Source organism: Euprymna scolopes, chromosome 32, assembly GCF_053919585.1.
Source record: "Euprymna scolopes isolate OS-2025 chromosome 32, ASM5391958v1, whole genome shotgun sequence".
Taxonomy (NCBI): domain Eukaryota; kingdom Metazoa; phylum Mollusca; class Cephalopoda; order Sepiida; family Sepiolidae; genus Euprymna; species Euprymna scolopes.
The window spans coordinates 42053606-42074700 of record NC_136513.1 but is presented as its reverse complement, the minus strand read 5'-3'; the positions used below and the strand labels follow the sequence as shown (position 1 = coordinate 42074700).

Here is a 21095-nt window from a genome sequence, read left to right as displayed (position 1 = left end):
CGCGCCTTTAACTGTCCAATATTTTTAATTAAAACGATATATATATATATATATATATATATATATATATATATATATATATATATATATATATATTAGCGGGGGCGTCCAGCTTTGGCCAGGGGTAAAATACGCTTAAATATGATATTTTAATTTGTCCAGATTTCATATATAGTATCAATGAATCGTGATTTCCAAAAGAAAAGAAATGTTTAGATGCCATTGGCTAGAATCGAAACCGACAGCAAAACTAGCATTCAAAGCTCGTGACGTTACTACACTAACAAAAAGACACGTATATGAACTGATAAATATTAAAAATTAAAAATAAACTAAGATGAATGTACAAAATATATAACTATTTTTTTCAAGTTTTACCCATATTTTACTTCTTAAAAGCTATACAAATCGACTAAAGAGCAAAAAAGGAAAGAACGGTTTGTAAAAAAATCCAATGATTTGAGGCTCCTAGCACCAGTCTGCGACTTTCGGAGGAGATAAAGTATCGGAGGAGATAAAGTTTTAAAATATGGAGACCAACCGATGGACAAACTTATATATATATATATATATATATATATACATATATATATATATATATATATATATATATATATATCGTTGTGCACTTTCAGTTGAATTAAAGTCGGTCAATTTAGCTCTTATGATAGATCATCGTATAACGATTAGATCACTCTCTGACTGACGTAATGAACACTTAAAATTAAAAATGTTTAAAATTCAACGCTATTTCACGCAGTTAATGGTAGCCGAATGGATACGGTCTCCGCTAATCGAGCCAGGGATGTCTCGTGTTGCGGGGTTCGAATCGTTCGGCTTGTGTTAATCGTGACACCCTGCACTGAAAGGATGAAACACTAGTGTCTGTAGGTATTTAATTATTATAGTAATCATATATATATATATATGTATATATATATATATATATATATATATATATATATATATGTAGAGCTTTATATGGTGACATAATTTTATAACACTTTTGAATAAACCCGACAGTAGTGCCATTATTAATTGCTGAAGGTTTTTTTTTTTTTTTATAGTTTAAACATAAGCAATTATAAAGATCCTTCCAAAAAAAACCAAAAAAACCCAAAAAAGACTGACGGATACACTGATGAAACTTTCTCGGTTTTACACAGAACGCACTCGACAATTCACTTAAAAATTCCGAGGCAGTATCCATCAATTTGCGCCAACCATCTCTGTGTAAGCAAAAAGAGTAATTTATTCCCCATTTTTTAATACACCTTTCTTAAAAAAACATTCATACATTTTCTTCTGCGCTACCAACATAAATAAATAACCCCGAAAATATTTTGTTTTAATTTGCGTTAAAATAAATAATCAACGCGTACAATAAAACGTATTGTGTTACCGTGTATGTTTTCAGCGTCCTAATTCTTTTATTTTTCGCGTTTACATTAAAAGTTATATCAAAATTTTAATTTAACTTTAAGTATTATGGTATCTTTTCAGTGCAGATTTACCTATAAGTATGACAAATCACTTATAATTCAATAGCTGTAAGATTTTTTTCAAAAATAAACAATTATAAACAGAACAACTTATAGAAATATATCTATATTTTTTCATTTTAATATACTTTCATGGAAATGTTTCTGTTATGTAACAAAAAACTTTTTTCTTTACCTCACAATTGTCACGCTCATACATTAATTCCATAACTAATTCCATAGCTAATCTAACATGCTGACCCAACGGGTCACCAGTAGTCTAATATACATACATATATATATATATATATATATATATATATATATATATATATTTGTCTGCTGGGGATCGTCTTATAAATAGTGATACTAATATTTATTTGGGCTTTATGTTTACAGTATTATACAATCACCAACGGATATTTGATGCCATTATATTTACGTTGCTGAAACCCAACGTTGTTTAGAAAAAAAGGTTTAATGAACACAAAAGATATATAAGGAATAGCAATTCTTTGAATGCATTTTTCTCCCATTCAGTGCAGCATAATTTTACTTTGGGCTTAAAACAAGCAAAAAAAAAGTTACATTTATTACAAATAAACGACGACGGCGACTTCTTGAATAAGTGTTTATAGCAAATGTATACACAATAACAAAATGTCGAGGTTTCTATAATCTATCGCCATAAATATGGAACTGCTATTAAAAGTATATAATTTCATTTTTGACACAGGTTAACTCTCATACATCATAGAAACACCATCTATAAAAATTAATACATATAATCAGTCTATAAATCACATAAGAAATTTTATAACGGACATGTTTGTCCTGAAAAGAATATAAATTGCATCATATATATTTTACATATATTAACGGCTATAACACGTTTAAAAGCTTGTACTTTTTTTTGTGACAACGCTATATCTTTTTGTATAATTTTTGAATTTTCAACGACTTTTTCCTTATGAAATAGAACAACTTCTTTCTTTTCGTAACAACAAGTATATTTTCAAATATTGTACTGGTATTTTCTTTCCCTCAATCTGAACGCCTAGAAAAAGTCTTACAATAAAGACGAAACATAGATGGACGTGTGACTTGGTTTGTTTCTTTTATCTGCGTATCCTGTCGAAATATTTTCATTATTCTCATCATATATACCGAAGAACCTCGGGATATAACACTAAAATTAGCAACAAAATACAGTACAGTATATAATACACATGTATATATTCAAGTCATATTATAAAAAAAACACGTAAAAATGAACCAATTTGGACGTATCAATGTATACGTGCGCATGCGTATAAATGCATGTTAAATCGACTTGTGTTTGCCAAGAACCTCTTTATTTTCAATGTTGATTTCTTAGCAGCTATTTTTTTTTACCGGCTTTTGTATATATGAATCTATGGTCTACAGAAATGCAATCATTAGACACATTTCGTGCCGCTTTGCGATTTGGGTCTCGGAGGAGATGCAGTGTGAAATAAAATGAAGACAAACAGACAGACATAGTGAGTTTTATATTAAGATAACGAAATTAATATAAATTAAATGAGAGCACCAGAGATAGATTGAGAGAGATAAATTTATAGAGAAAAAGAGAGAAAGAGAATAAAACTGGCAGCGATACAAAAGACGAATGACCTTGATCAAAACTGTTATGACCTTCCTCATTATCGGAAGAGGATTTTTCCTTGTATATTAGCCTGCGTCTAATTACATTTGGTCGAGGGCAGATGACACCAAACCGATTAACCAACTCGACTGCCGACTGGCGGCGCTAGCTACTTGTATTTTCTGTCTGCCATTGCTCAATACCGTAATTAGGTTGATCGGCAAGTCTCGCCCATTGTTAATTTCTCTTCTTTTATTGTTGTCTTTGGGTCAACTGCGTCGAATTTGTGAGACGCGTTAGTTGGCTGATTACATAATAATAATAATAATAATAATAATGATAATAATAATAATAATAATAATAATAACTCTTATATGCCTACAAATATTTTGGTATTTGTGTGGGATTGTTATCTGAGGACTGTACGGAGGTTCCGGATATTGTGGATGTTGGAATCTGACAGTCGAAAATTATGTAAAGAAGAGAATGTCGCCTGTACGGGACATTACGTCAATTCACACAAGTATCTAAAAAGATATTGACGTAATTAAGTTTTACTTCACAGTTTGTTTTACTTCAACAGCATCACTTCCTAATACTTTGTTTCTTGTTGTTGTTGTTGTTGCTCTCCTCTTCTATATGCTCTTACCGTTGTTGTTGTTATTGTTGTTGCTTTTAACCTTCTTGCTAATTGTATCCATTATTATTGTTGCTGTTGTTATTATTGTTGTTGTTATTGTTGTTATTGTTGTTGTTATTATTGTTGCTTTTCACTTTCTTGCTAATTGTATCCATTATTATTGTTGCTGTTGTTATTATTGTTGTAGTTATTGTTGTTATTGTTGTTGTTATTGTTGTTGCTTTTCACTTTCTTGCTAAGTTTATCCATTATTATTGTTGCTGTTGTTATTATTGTTGTAGTTATTGCTGTTATTGTTTTTGTTATTGTTGTTGCTTTTCACTTTCTTGCTAATTGTATCCATTATTGTTGTTGCTGTTTTTTATTGTTGCTGTTAGTGTTGCTATTGCTTTTTTGTCATTGTTGTTCTTATTGTCAGTGTTGTTGTTGTTATTATGCTGGTTGTTGCCATTTTTGCTGTTAGTGGGGTTGGTATTGTAATTGTTTTTGTTATTGTTCTATTTCTTGAAATTGTTGTTATTGCTGATGTTGTCGTTCTTTTTGTCATTGTTTTTTTTCCATTATTGTCGTTATTGTTGTTTTTATTGTTGTTGCTATTTTTCTCATCATTGTAGTTCTTTTTTCTTTGTTGTTGTATTATTACTACTCTTCTTCTTTTTGACATTTTTATTGTTCTTTTTTATTTTTTTATTACTACTACTTAAACTTCTTCATCTTACCTGTCTAACGCTTATAAATTATATTGGTACTCTCACTTTTTTGTAGTCTTCCTTAATACCATCAAAACCAAAAGCTTGATTGAATATACCACTAACCCCAACCCTCGTCCTAAGCTCCCCCACGTCTTGATCGCAACAAAGTTCAAAAGAGAGTCGCAAATCTAATAGGCCCTGAACTGGCATCTAAGTTTCAGCCTCTATCCCATCGATGAAACGTTGCATCACTCTGCCTGTTCTACAAGTATTTTAATGGTGAATGCTCTGACGAACTGCAAGCACTTGTGCCCCCACGACGTTAACACCCTCGACAGACCCGACAGGCTGCAAAATCCCACCCCACACTGTAGAGATCCCTAGATATACCAGATCTTTCTACTCCAGTAGTTTCTTCCCCAGAACCGCTAGACTTTGGAATTCCATTCCAGGTCCCTGCTTCCCCAACTGTACTGACGTGCAGAAGTTCAAGTGAAACGTGAACCAACATCTTGCTGCCCAAATCCCTACATAGTACCCCAGTAGTTGTTGCCCCTGATAGTAGCCCCCTACACCAAAGTGGCAATGTGCCTTGTTTGGGGTGAAAATGTAATTTTAAAAAATCCAATATAAAATTCAAACGTCTAATTAATTAATAAAAAAATAGTGAAAAGTAATTCATCAGCACCACCCAAATATTAATACGGAACCCTGCCAGTAAAATATTAAGATTTATCTCATCCTAACCGAAAGATGACCTTAACCCTACGTTAATCCTTGGTCCTTGAGATAAAACACCCTCTACAATGTGGAACACTACAATAAGAATGAATAAAACAAAAATTTAATATATCATACATAAGCTTCTGTGAACTCTTATATTCCTAAACTTCTAAATAATTTAAAAAAACAGTGCATTACCTTCTTATGGGTAGGGTTATGACAGAAGGATATTCTTGTTGTTTGGAATCTCGAGTATATATCTGACACAGCAAGGCACAGTTAATCAACCGAGAACCACATCACTCTATATGAAAGCATATAAGATATCAACGGATACACACTCGAGAGTCATAACACTGAAAAGAATATGGTGTTGTCCTAGCCCTAATCATGAGTCAAGAAACATGAGTCACAGTAAATTGTTTACAAAAATATTCTGATCAGCGTTCGGATATGTAAGCCAAGACTTGGAAATGTCTTTAACTACTGAAATTCTCAGATGACTATTCATAAACAGGCACCAACATTTTCACAGTAGGTCACAGTATATATATATATATATATATATATATATATATATATATATATATATGATGATTGCAACGTCTTGTCAGACGAGTGCCACTCCCTCAGACATTTAAAATCCATGAGCCCAAATGCCTGAGGGAGTATCTATACAAAGATGATGTTATAGAGTCTTAGCTTTGTACGACAGCTACGTCTCTCTCTCTCTCTCGGTTCAAAATGTTGAGATCCAGCAACAAGCAAGAGCAAGATAGCCAGCAACAAATTAAACTGCAGACCAGCTTAATGCGGGCACTGGTCTCCCGCTTTATGGTTTTTTAAATCAGAGATTTGCTTCTCCTAGAAAGGCGGCCTTCACCACGGCTTACGAGAGCCCTCTCCACCCCAATACACATATACACACACACACACACAAAAATATAAACGGTGCTAGTTGGCCGTTGACCCAGAAAAAGGGTTCATTCGCCCTTTGGCGAATATATATATATGTATATATATATATATATATATATATATATATATATATATATATATATATATTAGTGTATATCGTAAAGTATTTGAGCCGATTTTTCGAGTCGACATTGCTTCCCAAGAAAATCAACTGAACTTTAGTGTTATTGTGTGTATATCATTATTTGTCATTTTTAACGATGATTAATTACTTATCGTGGCCGAAAGCCATTAAAAATCAGGTATCCTAAGATGAATAAATTGAAAATAGAATCGGGAAGAATATTATAAAATTGTTTGAAAGTATTGGGCGATTCATGAGAATGACATGCGTTAAAGATTAAATTTACGTGACTTAAATAGGTATATAGGGAATCAATTCCCATTTCAATCACATGAATTATTTCGAGTTGAAGAAAAATACACACTCCAGTCGAATTATTTCTGTGGCCTTTTTTTCAGCATGTTGGCTTTCCACGTAAAACAAAGCATTCTTTCTTTGATTCCTTTTGCTCCAACTAACAGATAAAATCATACTCGACCAACTTTAAGCCACAAAATCATTTTGTAGAACTAGTTGACGGGAGTCGAGTAAATGATATGGTTTTGAAAAGAGGCGATGCTAAAATCTCGCTCAGGAACAATGAAGGTGAACTATGTTTCTGTATTCTAGAAACGCTCTCCTAATCCCAAAATTCAAACAAAATATATTGTTTGTACAAGCTGCCACTAAACAAATAAATTTTAGCCCCAATAAATCAAAATTGGTGTACCCGAATGGAACTTTATTCGACATTAAAGAAAATGGAAGAAATATGATTTAAATAGCGTAATCCCATCGAAAATCACCTGTCATGATCTTTTTTTTTTACATTTTCAACCCAAACAAGGCATATTGCAACTTTGTTGTAGGGGGCTAATATCGTGGACATGGGCATCAGGGGTACGGTGTAGGGAGTTGGGCAGCAAGATGTCGGTTTACGTTGCACTTGAACTTCTGCATGTCAGTACAGTTGGCGAAGTAGGGACCCGGCAGGGAATTCCAAAGTCTCGCTGTCTCGGGGAAGAAAATACTGGAGTGGAAGGTTCTCTTACATCTAGGGATCTCTACTGTGAAGGGGTGGGATTTAGCTGCTTGACAGGTTTGTCGAGGGTATTTACGTCGTGGGGGCACAAGTGCTTGCGGTTCGTCAGAGCATTCACCGTTAAAGTACATGTAGAAAAGGTAGAAGGATGCAACATTTCGTCGATGGGACAGGGGCTGAAGTTTAGATGACAGTTCAGGACCTATCAGATTGGCGACTCTCTTTTGAACCATGTCTAGGAACGAGAGATTAGTAGTAGATGCACCAACCCAAATATAACAACAATACTCCATACATGGGCGAATGGCGATACTCTCAATGTAATTGTTCCAACTCATGTTTCCTGAGAGCGTTAGGCCGAGGAGTTTAAAGGATGTACTTTCAGATAAAGAGTCATTGGCCATTGCTATTGGTGGTAATGAAGGTTTCTTGTAATTATTGAAGGAAACGGGTTTTGTCTTGGCAGCATTGAATGTGACCATCCATTTATGTCCCCTTTCCACTATAGATCGGAGGTCATCCTCTAGTGCTTCTGCGATTCTTTAGATATGTGTTCATTTGTTTTTCTGTCGTGTCTGTTATAGAGTGTGGTGTCGTCAACATATATACCCATCTCACAGACAATTTTGTCAGGGAGGTCATTTATGAATATTAGGAATAACAGAGGTCCCAGTATAGACCCCTGAGGCACTCCCGCATTTATATCATATTGTTTAGATGTACGACCGTCGAGGACAACCTGTATTTTCCTCTTATCTAAGAAGGATTTAATTATGTCATGTATTCTTCCAGTGATACCATATGATCTGATTTTCCTGAGAAGACCTTCATGCTATACCCTGTCAAAAGCCTAAGATATATTTAGAGCTACAGACTATCTACAGACATGGCATAAAATTATTGGATATTGCAATATTCCTGATATCAAAAAGTTGCCGACTGTAGTTCATGGGATGAAAATACAAACATCAAAAAACTTCAACTGCAATACGTTGCAGTTGAAGTTTTTTGATGTTTGTATTTTCATTTGTTTGTAAGCAAGGGAAAAGGACAAACTATCAAAGCAAGATACCAGACAAGAAGGCCAAAAAAATCCTAGACCTTGGTTTGATATAAAAATATAAATAATGATTAACTTCCGACTTTGGACTTGTGGATTATATTGAGTTTCACCCTCTGTGTAATTATTCTCAGATCAACTCTTACAGGACGTTCTCGCGCAAATTACGGTCTCATCTCTGTGTCAAATGACCTAATTAATCGGTCAATATGCTATAAAAGTGACCTAATTAGTGGGCTAATGTGCTGAAAATCCGATAAGGAACAAACCAACTTGGCAGTAATTTATATAATAAAAGACATCGATACTAGTACAGTTTACGATTTCAGCTAAAACAACGTTTCATTGGCATCTTCCATCAATGTACGTACACAACTCGAAGATGTCGAAATCCTTAGCCAATTAGATGTCAACAGTTGACAATTGTCAAGCTATATCTCCTCACGTGCTCCTTATGTTAATTGGCTTTCTGCTTTGTCTGGAGCGATTTTGATAAAGAAAGAGATACATTTTAAGAGTTCTTTGAGAAGATTCTGAAACGTATCTCTAATTTTATTCGTCCCATTTTTTCTTCTCTGCGCACTCGATGTACATTGATAAAGTCCTATTAAAGTTTAGAATGTAAGAATAGAAGAAACACTCTACACAGGTCCAAAAATGATAATCTGAAATAATTAGCGATAAATTATACCGAGAGATAATAGGAAACCTTATAAACCTAATGATTGCTACGAGACCTGACATATGTTACACAGTAAACCAACTATCACAAAAAATATCAAGTCCGACAATGAAGGATTTTAGCAGAGCTAAACAAGTAATTTGATTATTTAAAAGGAACCAGGAAACAGTATTCCGTATTTAGAAAAGCAACACCTCCACTTAAATCATTGGATATGGTTTAAGAATATCAAATATGTGACCATTATTTGATGTACGTCTAAAAACAGCAAATTATATCTCTCTTTAGCGCTTACACATTTTGCACAAGAAGCGTTATACTCAAAATCTATTTTAAAGCTATTTTAGAACCAGATGAAGCTGAAACTCCCGTAGTAATTAATTGTGATTATCTAGCCAACATTGTCTTAGCGCAGAACACAGTAATTCACCAAAGATCTCTTCATATAGATATTAAATATCTCTTCAATGAGGTAAAAAGGAATTCATTATTGTAAATTACATAAAATTATAAAAAGATATCTCCGATATATTTACAAAACCGGCAACAAAACTAAACTTGCCTCTAAACCTGTTGGGGTTTGACTTTAAAGAACTTTTACATGTGTTGAAATTTAACTTTAAATAACTTTTACACGTGTTTAAATTTGACTTAAAATAACTTTTTACAAGTGTTGAAATTTGACTGTAAATAACTTTTTACAAACGCAGATGTATATTAAAAAAGTGGCCTAAGGAAGACGTTAAACCGCATCCATTTAGTTTGTAATAAATATCTTTACTAGTGTGTAATAATGTTTAAACATTTATTAAAATAAATAAAATAAAATAAAATGTTTAAAAATTAAAAAAAAATACTTCTTTCAAAACATTTTTGTATTTTCTTTTAGAAATTCTTGTTACATGCAAATTTTAAGGCGCGCATAAATTAAGATTGGCTTTTTTTATCTTTATTTTGTTCAAAATACAATATTGCTAATTTAACGAAAATTTTCTATTTTCACCATAATAAATTTGTTTTTTTTACGGATAATTATATATATATATATATATATATATATATATATATATTAATGAAAAAAAAGGATGCTTTGTTTACCTGATATACGCAATGGTAAACTAAAAATTTATTGTTCGACTGAATACTCTAAAAACAATTTACAAAGTCCTTGTTCCGCGGAGTTTCAAAGAATTGTTATTCTTCTCATCAGAAGACATAAAGAAATCAGCAAATTATATTTGTAATAAATTTGCATAATTAACTTATAAATAGCTTCATATTAACATGCTCAACTTATAAAAATAATTTCTTTAGTTTCTTTTTTTTACACACACTTATTTTTTTTACATTTGACCAAAAATAAATAAAAAAAGTATGACTTCCATATTACATACTTAAATTGTAAGATCTACACGATTTCTGTTCTTATTTTCTGTACTGTAACTTAATTTCATATATTTGAATATAAATATAATTAATTATTCTTGGACAGATAATGTAATGAATATTCCCATTATATTAAAATAGGGGGTGTTGCAATATTTTTTAATATATTTATACGGGGTATGATATCTAAAATTTCAGAGATTCTATTTATTAACGCTGCTAATAGGAAGTGGCGAATCAAATTAATTCATGGTCTGTTATCAACCAATCAGAAGCTAAAATTACTTCATAAAAATTAATACTTTTAGCATTTCAGCACAAAATGTTTTCGTATCAACATGAGAAAGTTTTCTTTTTCTCTCTGACTGCAATTTACAATGTATCGGACCTGTACAGAACAGCTACCCACTGAAGAGTCTTCATCTTTAGGACTTTTGTAGAATAACTACCCATCGGAAACTCTTCAGAAATTCGAGAAAATACATCAAATAAAATAAACATAATATATAGAGAAAAAAATGAGTTTTTTTTCACGGTGTTTGCAAGATAATATGAATGGAGTGTACTCACCTGGAATGCGTTTAGCGTTCCAAAATATATAGGAACAAATGCGAGCCAGATAATGCATGTAGTATACATGGAAAATCCTATGAACTTTGATTCGTTAAAGTTTTCGGGTATGTTTCTGGTTTTCACTGCGTACACAGTACATATGATAATGAGGAGCATATTGTATATTAATGAGACAAGGAAGGAGATATCTCGCGTCTTACATTTAAGAATTACTTCGTTTCTTTTATTATACGGAAAGTAATGTCTGGTACCGGGCGGTTCGAGTACCAACCAGATCACGGTAAATACAATCTGAATCGAAATTAAGATACTAGCAATGGCGATCTGGGACCTAGGACTGATGAACGGAGGACGCCGGGCCGATCGCCTGGCGTTGTAAAATATTCGAGATATTCGGTTTGTTTTTGTAAGCAGCGCGGAATATATAATGGCGAATCCAAAACCGACGCCAATTCGCTGCAGTGAGCAGATGAACATTGACGGCTTAGCGATGAGAATGAATGACATGAGATAACAAAAGAGACAGCCGCTGAGCAGCATGTAGCTCAATTCGCGGCCCGATGCCATGACGACAGGCGTGTCATTGTAGCGGACAAAGGTCACAATCACAGTGACCGTGCCAATTATCCCCAGACAGGAGAGCGAGATCGGCACAATAGCGTAGATACTGTCCCATGTCATGTGCTGAAGATCCAAATCAAAACAACTGCGCTTGGTGGCGTTCGGCCAGCGCCCTAGGCCACAGTCCTTGCATGAGTATTCGTCGTAGAGGTATTCCCAGTCCTGACATTTGATACAAATCCAGCAGCAGGTGTCGTGCACTGACTTTATCTCGTCATAGTTGCACGGACGGCTGCATCGTGAGACAGGAATATCCGAAATACCACCGCTCCAAATGATGTCTTCGCCACTCAGTTCCAGGCCGTTCGTACTCCACGTACCGACGTTCTTGTATTGGTAGGCATTTTTTGTTTTATTGTAGCGGTAGTTAAAGATGATGTAGCGTCCCAGGGCATCACCATGTTCATCAAATTCGACCTGTGCGCCGTATCCGTCTGAAAAGATATCAAAACAATATTAGTTTAAAGATGAAAATCGTAGGATAAAAATATATATAAAAAAATAAACACCCAGCGTTTCCCGGTCGTACAATACGCTTAAACATGATACTTTAATTAATGCAGATTGCGTACGAATTACGAAGAATATTTTTTTCCGGTGGATTTATTCGCAAAATATAAAAAATAAAAAATAAATAAAAATGATAATGCTGTTCATCAAATTCCGTTTGTGTTTGTTTGCAAAATCATGTCAGCTGTTATTCGGCTTTGATGACCTTAAAAATAGTCTTTATTCTCTTATTTCTTTTCTTTTTTATTTTTTTATTACATTTTCACCCCAAACAAGGCACATTGCCTCTTTGGAGTAGGGGGCTACTATCAGGGACAACAGCTATTGTGGTACTATGTAGGGATTTGGGCAGCAAGATGTCGGTTCATGTTGCACTTGAACTTCTGCACGTCAGTACAGTTGGGGAAGCAGGGAGCTGGAATGGAATTCCAAAGTCTAGCGGTTCTGGGGAAGAAACTACTGGAGTAGAAAGATATTTTACATCTAGGGATCTCTACAATGTGGGAGTGGGATTTAGTTACCTGTCGGGTCTGTTGAGGGTGTTCACGTCGTGGGCGCACAAGTAAAAAGAAGAATTTTGCAGGGGGGATATTTTACGTTACATCAGCCAAGGTTACATTGATGTAAATTTTTTGTTTTTATCTATATGAGAATACAGACTATTTTAAAGATCGGATTATTTCGATATATTTAATACTTCTTGGATGAATTTCTGTACAAAACATATGTCTAAACTAGGCTTGGGACGATTAATCGGAATCAGAATCGGGAATTGAAAAATCGGAGCTTTTTGTTTTATCGGAATCGGAAAAATTTGAGTCTATTTTCCGATGCAAAACCGATTCCTTAAATTATCTATTTTATTTGATTTTGTTTTTAAAAACGTCTTCCACTGCTTGTAGTAATAATAAAATAATAATTATTGATTGGTTTAAACTCCCAGTAAGACTAACATCTCTAGACGCCCATTCACAAGTGTGTTTTTACGTTGGAGAAAATACATGAACATTTATAATGTGTTTTTATGGTAATCGAGACAACATAACAATTTTATAGTAAAATAGAGATTTATAAAGAATCGGAATCGGGAATTTAGTACGGAATCGATAATTGTATTGGTATCGGGGATTTAGTACGGAATCGGGAATTGTATCGGAATCGGGAAAATATTGGAATCGTCACATAACTACTATAAATACTACCAAAAATATAAATTAGCTGTGAGAGAAATTTGCAAAATATAGGTTCAGCTGTTTCGGAACTTATGGGGAATGAACTCTTACGCTTACACACACAAAGTGACTTTTATATAATAGTAGAGGACATGTTTTGAAGTATATTACAGAAAGATAGACCATTTTTAAAATGTAGATCCTAATCGGAAAACGGAGGGAACTCCTTTTCACTTAAACACCGTGATTAATACTGATAGACCTCTCGATGTTTTTTTTTCAATTTTGACCTATTTGAATCTATTTCTCTTTCAACTAAAGTCCCATATTACAAAGATGCAATCAATTGGCTCGCTTCGCGACCTTGAAGAAAAAATGAAAGCAATATTAGTTTAAAGGAGAAAGATTATAGTATGAATATATCAATAGTGTTCACCTATTTGCCATATTCCAGAATGGGTTGGTTGGTTGGTTGTTTTTGTTTTATGGCATATCAACCCTTTCCAGGTTATATAATGCCGAATCCAAAGATTTTGAAGAAAACTTTTTTTAACAGAATATATTTGTTGTTTCCACGTCGGTTTCTATTTAACCAATAGTTGGGACCCTAACAGGTACTACCACTCCGGGTCAGAGTGGACCTGGGAGCAATGGCAATTAAAGGGTGGCTCTACACTCCCCAAAGCCCACAAGCTGGGGCCTCACCACTGGATATAGTTTAAGGTCATACCCAGGACCCCCATTGAGGGACTTTTACCCTCTGCAGGGGGGCAGTCGGCGTATTCTAATGCTCCACCGACAGGGCCTCCAGAATGGGTAAAACGTTGAAAAACATTAAATCCCGAAAGGAAAATGGGCGTCACTCTTTCATTTAGCCACCGTACTTAACGTCAATAAATATCTGTAATCCTGATGCCAACTTACGGAACTCTTCCTAGCTAAGCCACTAACATTCACACAAATAAATCTGTAATCCCGAAAGGAAAATGGACAGAACTATTTTTTATGTCAATATATCTCCTTTCTACTAACACTGTAATTCGCAACCACAACTCAGTTTCAATATTTTTTTTTCAATTGTCAAACACTAAACTCTGTCTTTTTCTTTTTTACGCAGCTATTTTCACCATATGCAAATTACTTGTACATATAAAAAGAATCCATCTAAAAAGACCCATTTGATTTATTTCCCCCGATTTGCCTGTCACTTGTGTGAGTAGTTTCTTTTCTACTTCACACACCGATGCTTATTAGAGTCCATTAGTTAAGCAAGCGTTGTTTCTATAACGAAACTATCCGGCCATACATGCAGTATTGCTACCGCATCTGAGCTGGTGTATATGCCACCTTTATTTCCCGATTTGACGAGGTCCTCAAAAGTTCCCAATCTAATAGGTCACTGCCAACCGAATTCCAACCCCTGCGATATCGTCGCAATGTGTCATTCTTGTACTTATTTCACAAGCACTTTAACTGGATATGCAAAGACTAACACGTAGCCCTTGTGCCTCCTCAACATAAATAGCCTTGACTAATCTGAAGGGTAGCAAAATCTTACATTTTTGCTATACATATCACTGCATGCCAGAAAATATTCTACTCTAATATTTTCTTCCCTCAAACGTTAGAATCCCCTCCTCGTTTCCAGCTTCGTTTCTGGTACTAACCATTTAGAAGTTTAGATGTAATACGAATAGACACCTCGCTGCTCAACTCCCTCTATTATGTGATACTAAATATTATTCATTTACGTCCAAGTAGCAGTATAACTTTTACCAGTTTTTACGGGATAAAAATCTAGTTTTAGATACCCCTCAACTTATCTAAAGAGGATATTTTAAATAAATGTGACAGCCTTACAAAATAATAATACTTAAATATAAACACTATCAATCGCGTGACAATCAACAGCCATTATTTAAAACAGTAAGTAAGATATGTTCGCTCAATTTGAACGTTTAACGGCGGAAATGCAATTTTAGATTGACCAACTGACAGTGAAATTCCTCTTCCGCACCGTTTTATGTCCTTTTCGTCAGACCACTGTAAGATTGGGGTTTACAAGCCTCGGCTCCATGTCTAACACTTGATTTCTAACATCTGTAGAAGATTCAAAGACTGGCTAGTGGAATGGTGCTAGGTTTGTCGGCTGTGTCCTATGAACGTCGACAGAAAAAGCTTAACCTTTTCTCTATTGAGTCGAAGGTTAACGGATATCTCTTGTTATCTTACACTCTCCTTGAAAAGCATCATGATATACCACAGGACGTAATATTCACTCCTGCACTACGAGAAACTATTTCACGCTGGATCCCTATTAAATCAGACGAGGGCCGCTTTCTCAATCAGGATTCCACGATCTTTTTTTAATACAATTATAGGTTATATGCTGCAAACATTCACCCATTTTTTTAAATCCAACCGAAAACTCTTTTCAGGATCCGCATTGTCCTATTACGTGCAATTGTTTTGGTTTCTCTTGCACTTGGCCCACCAGGAATACTGGTTAGATATGCTTTAAAATTCCTTTTCATAAACACTGTAGCACCTATAATCACTGGTATTATTAATATCTCCCTAAGATTCCAATTTCTCTTCATATCATACATGAGAGCGTGATATTTCTCCCTCCCTCTCTCTGTCTTATTCCATATTACTATGTCAGGTGTGACAGCAGCATTTTTAATGTAGGTGGCTGTAGAGATTGCACGGTTATAATGTATGGTACATGCAACCTTTAAGTGAGATAATAAATGACAGCAGCCCAGCGTTTAACAAGTGCTGAGATTCTGTAGATTTTTGTGTAAATCTCTTTTCCACAGACGAGACCTTAGAAGCCTATCTCTTCTCTGTTAATATTTTCAATCTATTGCCAAACGTCAACAAAAAGCACTCATCTAGCTACAACCATTTTCTCCTAATTTCTATCTCTACCTAAATCTGAACGCATATTCCATGAACAAAATTTCTTTGTTGGAACTGCACGCCTGTACAACTTGAATCCGCTGGCATGCTTTCTGGCATACTACAACATAAGCGTCTGTAAGCCCAATGAAAACAAGTTCTTGTTAGGCCGGATCAATTAAATAAGCAAATTTTATTCAATTTCCATACCAACGATTACTACGCTGTTGTCCCGTTATCCTCTAGTGGATTTTTCCTACGTTTCCTTGCGTCAATTGTTTGATATTATGTTTCTTTTTTTGTGTGTTTCTATTTTTGTAGCATCAATAATTTCCATGACACAAAATACGAAATCTCTTCATACCCCCCCCTCAAAATCCACAAACACAACAGAGCAAAAACAAACCTATTGTAGAGTTTAATATAACGTTGTCACTAATTTCTTTCTTTATTGGAGAATGTTTAATTTCCAATAGCTATGAATTTGAAACATTACTCCTCGGAGAGAAATGTTAAATATATATTGTCTTTCTCGATATATAAGTCTAGTTTTGTTCATATGCTTATATAATTGTATTTGTATCATATATGTACGCACAGATTCATGTCTAAACTAGTTACTTGAACATTATGTATTTTTAAACATATTTGCTAGTCGGCGTGGATAATTATGTAAGTTATATTTAGTTCAATTTCACCCAAATTTATGAAGAATTTGAATATAGTCAAACTTGGTAAATGAAAACTTTATACATCTGGGCTTCCCTCTGCAATGAAGCCACTAACGCATATGCAAATGACCAAGTCGTGGCACATGCGTAACATCACAGTCGGATCGAATAAAGAGGATTAAAAAACACGAACAAGACTTTTAGCAACGTGCCGACGCGGCAGAATTTGTTTTAAATCACGCGGTGGCACGACAAGATCTTTTAAACAAGATTCAAGACTCATTTATTTCTCGAATTTTTAATAAGATTTCCAGACGACCAGATACAATCAAACGAATTCCAGACATAACGGCTTGTTCTGGCTGCAAACTCAGAAGCAGTTAATTGGCCACAAAGATTAAAGCAAGAATGCGACTATATTGTCTATGGTTTTAGAAAATATGTATCCGCCGGCTTCGTATGGAAACACCGGTAATGATTTCCCTTCTTTTCAACTGATTCCCCCCCCAAAAAAAATAACACACACTTATGTCGATTTTCTTCCCTTTGTTTCTTTGCGATACTTTTATGTTCAAAGCTGGATCTGTGAGAAAATGTAACGGCCACACCTCGACGTAAGTCATCCTAGAGAAATCGGTGAAGCAGCAAAATCACTCCGTTTAACCAATGTTATTAATAACGGGATAATGTCTATCAGCTTATTTCCTAAAATTAATTGACATTGGAATAACCCCCTGATCTCTGATTCCTCGATTTTAACAACATGCGGAAATTTTAGTGTAAATAGGCAACTCGTTGCATAACTCCCCATTTGTATATCCCAATACATGTGTCGCTTAACTTACATCGAATCCACATATAAATGTGATACGTTTATAATATCGTTAGCGTATGTGGTCCCCTTCTCCAAATTCATTAAATTAAAATCGTTCAATCGCCGGAGTGATTCAGATATATTTTTACCGATTATCAAATGAAGTGTTTTGAAATGGAATATGGTGTCCATTAAAAAAATAACGTTTGCATTCGTTTTATTTGGATTATTCGGACAGCTGTTCTCATCTTGAATATTATTTTTGATCGATGTAACCTCCAACCATCTTTAGGTGTCTGTTGTCGAACGCAGGATTTTTTTTCTCTAAATCTCTACAATATGCGGGAAATTTCGAACGGAACTTTTTATTTATTCCACATAGGATATAATGATCTCAATGCCCGTGGGTTAAATAAAGGTCTCCGTCAGAAATTGAGTGCAGATTTCAAAGTTCTACAGAAGGATTCTCAATTCAAAAAGATACACTTGAGGAAAGTCGGAGATTACATTGACTGAAACGTTGTGAAAATAACACTGAAGATGAGAACAATAATCCAAATTACGTAAAAAAATACGAATTATCAATCTTCATCTAAAAACTCAGAAACGTTATATGCTTGCATTTTTCATGTTTATGTTTTTTTATAAACATAATTGTCACAATGTTCAATCAAAATCCGAGTTTCGTCTGACTCATTTCATCTACCTGCATAAGATACTGCTTCTTCATTCCTCAACGCGTACGTTGCGCTTTGAGAAAACTTCAAACTGCTTTAAAAATCGTCAAATTCGCGAAAAAGGATCAATCTGGAAACCCCGGAAAAGAATATATTTATCTTCCTTGAATGTAGCCTTTTTTTCGAACATCCTTATAATAACTTATGATTATTGTTGTAATAGTTTATTAAATTCCCCGGTCGTGTAAACGTTTTTAAATACATAATAAATAAAATAAACAAAATAAAACAAATGAGGAATTTAAAACAATCTTTAGCAAATTCTTTGTAAACCTTTCAAACATAAAAAAGAATTGATAAAACATTTTTTAGAATTTTTTCAATGAAAATTAAACACCCAACACATTGTTTTTTGTTTTGTTATTTTTCAGTTTAAAACAAAGAAAAAACGTTTTATAACTTTCATCGACTGGGATCAGTTCTCCCTCATAACGTTCTACTAAATTCAACACCTACTTTGTGGCCGGTGAATATTGCCGTCCAAAAATAAGATGAGGTTAATGTTTTACATTCTTTCCAACTCAATAACGATTGTTACAAGTGTTCGACTAAGCTGAAAATGAATATCAAAGCAATGTTCTATTTTAGCGCCGAAAAAGTAAAAAAATATACAACTCAAACAAAAAATAAAATAGAAAGTTTCATTTGTATAATTGTATAAAAGTTAAAAAAACACGTTTTTTCTTGTTATGAGTAAAAACATCCGACAATTCAACAGATCTAACATCGCATTTGATACAAATAATAATTAGTCATATATTTTTCAGACGATAAAATAGAATATTACTAATATGTCATTTTTGAAAGCTAAATATCTCAGTATAGACATGGCATGTCCAAAATAATTTTGTCTGTGCATCGTGTAACACATTATGTTCCGTAACATTTTGTAAAACATCCATTCTTGGTGTGACTATTTCATTTTTCTTACCAAATTCTTGAAAATTTTTTTTTCATAATTTCTTATAGTTAGGATTTTTCAAAAAGTAAGAGAGAAGAGGGTAAGGAGGTTTAAGAACCCTTTTTCTAGACGGGGATATTCACCGGTTACGTAAGAGAGATAGTCGCAAAGTAGGTGTTCAATTCAGTAGAACGCTATAATTGAAAACTGATCATAATATAAATAAAAAAAAAAGATTCAAACTTTTTGTTTTAATCGAAAAATTAAGTTTGTAATCGATTAGATTAATGTGAAAACAGAAAAAAAATATAAATTTTGGAATTTAGGGTTAGGGTAAATACGAAGGTGGTTTTCTAGGTCAAATATCACGCCATAGCAGCAGCAGCAGCAACAGAAAAAAACGAATTCACAGCGCGAATTTTCTTATAAGATAAAAGTGTCCGAAATAAATTTACGACGTCGTTTCGTAAGTCTTAGATATTATGATCTCGGTAGCATAAAAAAGTTGTAAGAATGCTGAGAAGAAGCCGGAAAAAGACTTTGCCGGACATACAGAAAAAATGCACACACACAAACACATTTTCGCTTTTATATATATAGATAAAATAATAAAAACATATTTTTGCAGAATACGAACCGTGCTGAAATATTTACGTTATTAATTAGCAATCCATTCTTAACATAGGGAACTTTAGGTTCATGCAAAATTAATGGTCGATCCACAATGTGTATAAACATTTTGACCCTTCCCCTTAAATTAAATATTCACCAAAATTCCGAAAATCAACCAATTTTAATGTAACTTTTAGTATTTATTAATTAACGATTGCGGAATATAATGAACCCATAATCATAGGTAGAATTATTATTTTATGTAAATAAAAATACCTTGTAATAAGAAAAAAACACATGAATTTATTTTTGCTTTTTTTTATCAAAATAAAGCATTGTAGATGTTGGCAATAACAAATGTTGGTACTTATGCGCTTAGTGTACTGAAATAATAACGTTATTATTTAGAAAGGCATTGCTAATATGGGAAAGAGAGTGTTTTGTAACGTTTTACCCTTGCAATTTATTAAACACAAACATTGTAAAAATTGAATTTAACTCAGAAATACTATTTTTAAAATAGCGCTGTAACAGAGATACACAAGCACAAGCAATTCACTCTTTTTTTTGATATTTGAATATTTCAGTAACATTACGAAAAAAGTCTTTAATTTTTGTGTTAATGAATTCAATATAATAATTCTGTGTTTTCACTTTACAATTGTATAAACAAAAGATGCCGTAAAAAATTGAATTTAACTTAAACATCGGAAAAAATAGAACAAAAAATAATTATATTGATATAAATTTACACAATAGAGCCCTCACATAGACAACTTGACTGTTATTTTTATATTTCTTTCTATAAGTTTAAGCCATTATTTAAGTATTTAAGCCAGGAGATATATTTAAACAGAAATTATAAACATCCATTTTAAAGCAATATTTCTTATATCCAATCAGGATGTAGCTAGGGTTTTCATCATTCAATCAGAATATGGCTAGTTTCCGTCTTACCAGCGACACCAATTTATTTTTGTTTTATTAAACTCAAATGATTATTTGCCAGTTAGAATATTCTACTATCCTTTTAAACATGATAACGACCGAAGTAAGAAGTGTAATAATATATAGATAAAATAGGAGTAATTTCTACGCGCACCTTCACTTAAAAAGATATGAGCAAAACGTTATCTAAAAATGGGAACATTCGAAAGAAACATGGCCAAAAGAAAACACTGTCTGAAAAGAGGTGCTTGATTGTACGGGTAATTTAAAGATTGTCT

General features: G+C 33.6%; 1 protein-coding gene across 2 annotated transcripts in view; it reads right to left on the bottom strand.

Annotated features, from left to right (window-relative positions):
- LOC145256304 (metabotropic glutamate receptor-like) overlaps nucleotides 1-21095 on the bottom strand; it is a 242264-nt gene that overhangs the window by 185602 nt on the left and 35567 nt on the right. For both annotated transcript variants that reach the window (XM_080115033.1, XM_080115034.1), the window contains exon 2: nucleotides 10925-11982. In XM_080115033.1, the coding sequence (XP_079971159.1) occupies nucleotides 10925-11982 (1058 nt within the window). The remainder of the gene's footprint in view (nucleotides 1-10924; nucleotides 11983-21095) is intronic.